At 37.4% G+C, this 6,911-nt stretch overlaps 1 protein-coding gene across 1 annotated transcript; it reads right to left on the bottom strand.

The window, feature by feature from the left end:
- Positions 1-1,895: 1,895 nt before the first annotated feature.
- LOC110806001 (uncharacterized) lies at positions 1,896-3,451 on the bottom strand. The gene has a single exon (XM_022011635.2). It carries the CDS (start codon positions 3,276-3,278, stop codon positions 2,100-2,102), a length of 1,179 nt encoding a protein of 392 aa, XP_021867327.1. The 5' UTR covers positions 3,279-3,451; the 3' UTR covers positions 1,896-2,099.
- Positions 3,452-6,911: the final 3,460 nt, after the last annotated feature.

Genomic DNA, 6,911 nt, shown 5'->3' with positions numbered 1-6,911 from the left:
TTTGATCCATAAGCTAGAAATTACAGAAAATTAAGGATATTCAAGCATTCAAAAGCCTTCATTCTCTCCCAATTAACTCTTTAAAGCTATCTAAAAGTCTCCGCAATATTTAACATAATTCTCTCTCTCTAATGTGCTCTATATTTATAGAGCTTTTCCTCTAACAACCAACATATGGAAAATGATAAATCCAAGGTAGAATTTCACTTCTTCCAAGGAAATCAACTTAAAAAAATGTGGATTTCCTTGGAAGAAGCAAAATTTTCTTTGGATTTATCACCTCTCACCAACATATGTTATTTTTCAAGCTACTAACAAGTTAACTACTCCGTATAATTCTACTACCTAAAGTGTCCCTCCCCCTAGATATTGATACTTACCAAATAGGCAAATAGTAAGGAATTCCATGTCTTGCATCTCGCACAACAAGTTGTATATAATTAATAGACACTATTTCTTCAATAGATTAAAGCATAGAAAATTAGAGTCTTGTGCATTCTTAAAAGAATAAATTCTAGACTTTAGGCAATTTTCATTCGGTAGTCGGTAGCACTTTACTGTTTATGCAAAATGTTAATACCATAAAAATATTAATGTGAATGGTGCTAGTGCTTCGAGTTAGCTTTCCCTGAGTTTTGTGAGTTTTATGGCTTATAGTTAAACATGTGCTGAGTAAGGATAAAGTCAAGGACGTAAAGGATTTATAGAGTTAAAAGTAATCGAATTTTACACCCTCCCTTCTTCAAAGGTATCTAATTAACACAAAGGTGTACAAGAATAATCGACAGAGTCATACCTACAACTGGACGCCTCGTGCAAATGTATTTTAATGCGCTAGCCATGGAACCATCCAAAAACATGGAGCTCCTTGACTTCATCCAGTTACTAACACTTAATTTTCCATTATTGCCATCTTTCAGTTTGACAGTGCCTTCAAAATACAAGATATTGGGTCCTCAACAATTTTTTATTGTTTTTTATCTTCCATATTTGGTTCTTTCCACCAAATTTTCATGTGTGTTTGTGTGTGTAGACTGTGTACACTTAAGATCTAGTGTTGCGAACCCCGGCCATAAATTATTTTGCATCCGGTTTCTACAAGTGGACCTAACAGGTCAAAGAAACAGTCTTTGATAATTGCAGGCTGTTGGTCTTATAAAAGTTCAATCAAAGTCGGTAATTATGGTAGGAGGGTGGGGCAAAAGAAGAAACAGAAGTAATTTGATGAATAGGATAGAATCATAGAAGCAAAAGAGATGTAGGAAGATCCACATGGAAGTGAGATGAACAATCCAGACAATCACCAAAAGCCTATCTAAATCTTGATATAACGAGGAGAAATAAGAATAAGAAAGTATAGGGGAAAGAAAGGGATACATGGGACTATGAGAGCATTTCCTAACAGCTAAGACGAGGAACCTACTACCTAGTTATATAAATCTTAGGATATATGGAAGTATACTCTGTCTCTTACTGCAGAAGTTGAAGTACAAAAAACTGTAATGTATAGCATCAGAAAACCGGAGGAAAGTTGCTAATTGACATTAGACTAGAGAACTCTGCTTTTCCAATACTCCCGAGCAAACATTCACATAAATGTGATAAATCAGACAAAAATTGACCTATATGGAGTTATGGACAAGCTAATGCAATTTGAAGCAACAATGAATAATTATCCTCAGTAGCCAACACACTACAAGCACATCATGCGTATACTGGTAGCCTGGTACATTTAGGTGACTGTTTGCTTTGACACTTTCCAAGATGAAATATAGAATACTTGCAATTTAAGAGGTGTTTCCCTTTCATGGTCTTAATTTTCTTAACAGGGCATATGAAATAACAAGAAGATCAATATCTTAGCATTTCAAATCAGACAAACAATAACATTAGTGTAAACAAAAGGGAAGATAGTATTGTACGACCCTAGCTGAGTATAAAGAACAGAAAAGATTCGACTGATTGACTAGTTCCACAAAATCATCAAAACAACAATCATCCAAGCAAGTGCATAATTGAGGAAATGCTATAACTCTTATTTTCCATTCGCATCTATCAAATATCACAAGCAACAGCTAGTACTGAGACATATGTCATATCTAGTAAACAAAAGGAATGAATTTGTACCTAACTTTGCTCATGTACTCAAGATAGCTCTCTCTGAATGTGTCTGCCATCAACTCTTCCTCCAACTTCGCTTTCTGATCGTAATACATTATACAAACACCAATTGTGTATAGGCAACTCAGTGGAGCCCTGAGTGCCACAAAGTATGTGAGGAACAAAAGCATCGTGGATGCATAAATGGGATGACGAACCCATCTATACGGCCCAAATTGCACAACTGAAGTTGGCACTACAATCTTCTCTGAGTACTTTGCTAGGTACAATGACGCATTATAATGCATAAAGAGCGTGGCCATTATCAGACCCCAAATCCCAATGTTGCTCCATCCCCCCGGAATAAGATGCAATTCTGGACCCTCAAAAGCTGCAAGCCAATGTCCAACCATAACTCCAACACCGAACAAAACCTGGTACCAATTAGGAACACTCACATCCCACTTGGGATCATGTGGCCTCATATTGTAATCCCCATAAAGCCGTTTCCGAATGCTCACATTGAAAAAGAAGAAGTAGTGATAAACAAAGAAAAACACATAAGGCCATCCTTCTAAAAACCCATTGAAATATGCTGGTGGAACTAGAGTCAACCAAGTGAATGCAGAAGTAACAATGGCAAGTTGCTCAACTATACTCGCTTCACAACGAGAATGCTTTCGGAAACAATAAATACCATAAACCCCAAGCCCAATTGCTACAAACCATGGCCAAAACAACCATGTCCAACTAAAGTACATCCAAACAAAAGGGTTCAACACCAAATTAACTGCCCATTTTGCTGCTGCAATAGCAAAAGCAGCAATTCCTACCCACTTGCAGACACCAATTGGGGTTAATTCAGATAATCCTCCTTTAACTGAATCAAACGATAAATTTCTAAAGTTCTGTAACAGCACTTGGGGCTGAAAATTTGAAGTGGGGTTCTCAGCAAATGCACAGTTAATCGGTTGAAGTACATGAGCACGCCTAATATTAGCTGAATTTAAAGAAAAACCTGAGAAATTTGATAAATTTACCGCGCTACTCGGCAAGGAAACGGATGGTTTTCTTTGGTATGCCAGGTGTTTGTTGAAATGCCTAGCTGAGATTTTGCTACTGAATTGGAAACCCCTATTGTATTTAGTAGAGTACATGGCAGCTGATGGAGTTCCCATGGAAGGAGAAGATGGTCGGTATGATTTCCCCTTATCACTGTGAGTCGAAGTTCAGTGGCAATCTCGCTGAGGAAGAAGGAGAGGGAGAGAGAAATTTGATAGACATGAACGGTTTTCTTTTTCCTTTTCTTCTCGTAGGATAAGAAAAAGCAAGCCCAAGGCCAGGTTGTCTAACCAAAACCCAACCAAATACGGAGTAAAGTAGCACAAGTACTCCGTACTCAACAACCAACGGTTCCTCAATGATGCACTCATGGTCTCATGCACCTAGGGATGTCAATTCTCAATCCGATCCAGTAAATATGATGGGTTTGTCCGAACGTTTAGAATTCGAGCCGTTTAGAACCCGCGAGCTAAAATTCGAAATCCGATCCGATCTGTTTATATTCAACCTCAATCCGACCTAACCCGTTAATATTGATCCTGTTAAGATCTGAATCCGATAACATGCCGATCTGTGACAATTTGAATCCGTTTAATCCGAACCGAAGCGATCCGAAACCCGTTTTATTCCGAATGCGTTCCAGCTCGAGGAAAATCTGTTCAACCCGATCTGTTTGCAATCCGACCCGTTTAATCCGAACCGTTTTAATCCATGGCCTGTTTAGTCCGAACCTATTCAATCCGAACCCGTTTAACCTGAACCGTTCACGACCCGTAAGAAAACATTAATTATGTCGAACTACATATCGAGACCAATCTAACAAGGCCTTACATGATAACGTTTTGATGTACTCCGTATATAATAGTGAGAATATACCGTCAAATTTTTCGTACTTTGGACACATATTCTAATGCTTAAAGAACATTCAGGAACATAGATAGTATTAAAATAAGTTATACTCCCTCCGTATTTTTTTAAGAGATACACTTGGTTGGGCACGGGTCTTAAGAAGAATAAAAGAAGTGGAGTTGGGGTAGATATTTTAATAAGTAAGTACTATGGGGACCATGTCCTTAAAAAAATACGGCCGGAAAAGGCAAGTGTATCTCTTAAAAAAATACGGAGGGAGTATACAATATATACTCAATAACTTATATTACTGATCTTAAATTCTTAATACTTTCAAAAGTTAGTTTTTGTTTTCATCCCATAATTAAGTCATCGATATTATAATTATATAATTTTGAACCGAATGGACCCAACCCGGATTCCAACCCGCTACCTATTAACCCGATCCGATAATAACCCAAACCGATATGAAACTAAATCCGATGTAACCCGACTAAATCCGTTTCAATCCGACCTGTTTTAGTCCGCTACCCGATTAATCCGATCCGATATGAATCTGACCCGCTATTAGTCCGACCCGATATGAATTTGAACTCGTTTTAGTCTGGCTAAACCCGCTAACAATCCATCATGTTCCAATCCGATCCGATCCGATCCGACCCGACCCGACCCGACTACAATCCGACCCGTTTACAACCCGATCCGATATGAACCCGTGCATAAAAAATTCGACCCGATCCGATCTGTTAAGTTTTAAATCCAATCTGATCCGACCCTTTAGCCAAATAAATCCGTTTCAACCTGATCCGTTTCAACCCGAATCCGATGAGTCCGACCTAAACTCAACCCGTCTACTACTTTGATAAAAAAAAATGCATCGTGGATGCATAAATGAGATGGGACATGTGTCATTTCTTGTGCGCATAAATAATAATAGTTTAATAGTTAGGGTTTAAAATGAATTGTTTGGAATAATTTCATATCAATAAAAGAAGTAATTTCAAAATAATGTATTAGTGAGGTTTAAAGTAGTTTAAAGTTGATGGCAATTAATTGTGCACATGAATAATAATAATTTTATTGATAAAACTTCAGTTTAGGTGATTTATAGACAAGGTGGCCTATTTGATTACCTATTCAACGTACATACATGTTCAGAAAATTATTTGCATATTCGTAGTATATGTTAAGTTTAATATTCAATGATTTGTATAATCTATGTGGTTGAATTACTTGAATAGAGTGTGGTTTTGAATGAATTGTTAAATTAATAGCAAGCATGTTAGTAAGAATGTTGTTTATGCCGGGCTTTTTCTTTAAAAAAAAAGTAGGAAAATATATTAATAGGAGGTTACCATGACCTCAATAGGATAGCAAATGCAGATGGCCTAAAACAATCATAGTAAGCATTGCCATAGCTGAGCAAAAACAAGAAAACTAAATTGTTTAAGATGACACAGACCCAAAGAGGTGAAGTTGGAGTAGTTAGAATTATGCACACTGTACTTCATCCTGAAATTCTCGCGCTTGATGTTGTCAGTCATCATTTTGATGGACCACTTCCTTCTCATAATCTGCACGGACATTGGGGGGTAGTTGATTGAGGAAAAACTAGGTCGTTACTAGTCTCTCCTAATCAAACAAAAACCTAAACTAAACAATAACCACAAGTAAAGCGATAAATAAGGGTCGAAATCCACAAGGACTAAGGTACACTAGTTAATGCTAATTAATCGGCAAGTTACGTCCGAAACGAGTTGGATAGTCAAATAACCAACTAAAACTAATTAAACCAATACCAATGATATACGAGTTAGGGAATGGGGATCAAAGGCCAAACGATCATGATACAAGCATAAGAGGACTAAAACTAGGGACAATAATTCATAAACACTACATGAATGAAATGTTGGTTGAATTATGGACTCCAATTATCTCCGAGGCGAATCCTTTCTTAGGATGAAAAAATGTGGACTCCCATCCTACACTCTATCACTCTTACGTAAGTTAAACATAAACAAACCAATAGTCAACACAAAGTAACAATCCCTTGATTTTCCGAGGTCGACTACCCCAATTTCAATGCTACACACAAGTGATCAATGCATTGCAACAAAGCTTGAGTACACTCAATCATGGAATAAATTTAATCATGTAAAATCTCAAATTTGAAATGAAATCCCTAAATCAATCATGGTTGAGTTTTCACCCAAACCCTAACCAATAAACTATTCCGTAAACATAAAAACACAATTCAAAATAAATAACTAATTAGATCATGAAGATAAATTAAGAAAAAATAATTAAAACAATAAATGACAAGGGAGTAAGAATTTGCTCATTGGTTGATGATGAGCGACATTTATGTCGCTCCTAGCTTAGGTTTTCGTGTTAGTTTTGTTACGATTTTCGTAGTTTTTATAGTTTTCGTAGTTTTTATAGTTTTTTATAGCATTTTTATGTTTCCTTTCCATCTTGTGCATTATAGGTGAATCTTGTGGAAAATGGTGGAAAACCAAGTAGATTGGAACAAAAACAGGGGTTGTGCGACCGAACATGATCATGTGCGCCCGAACAGTGAAGAAATGGTGGACTCAAGGAAGATGCAGAATTGTGCGGTCAAATAGCTATCTTGTGCGATCGCACAGAGGTGATCTTGTGCGGACGTGGTTCTGTACCACGACCGCACAGAATTGATTTTCTAGACAGAATGTCCCCAATTTTGGTGTTCGATCGCACGACATTTCACTCGCTCGCACAAAGATTCGTGCGCCCACACAAGGTTGTCTGTGCGACCACATTGAAGATTTTGGGAAATTTGGCTAAGTCAGGTCTGTTCGATCGCACAGATATTTTGAGCGGTCGAACATGACTAAGGAATTTGGTCTTCGATCCATTTG

This window comes from Spinacia oleracea, chromosome 6 (assembly GCF_020520425.1).
Source record: "Spinacia oleracea cultivar Varoflay chromosome 6, BTI_SOV_V1, whole genome shotgun sequence".
NCBI lineage: Eukaryota > Viridiplantae > Streptophyta > Magnoliopsida > Caryophyllales > Amaranthaceae > Spinacia > Spinacia oleracea.
Note: the sequence above shows the minus strand (reverse complement) of the source record. Positions and strands in the feature narration are given on the sequence as shown.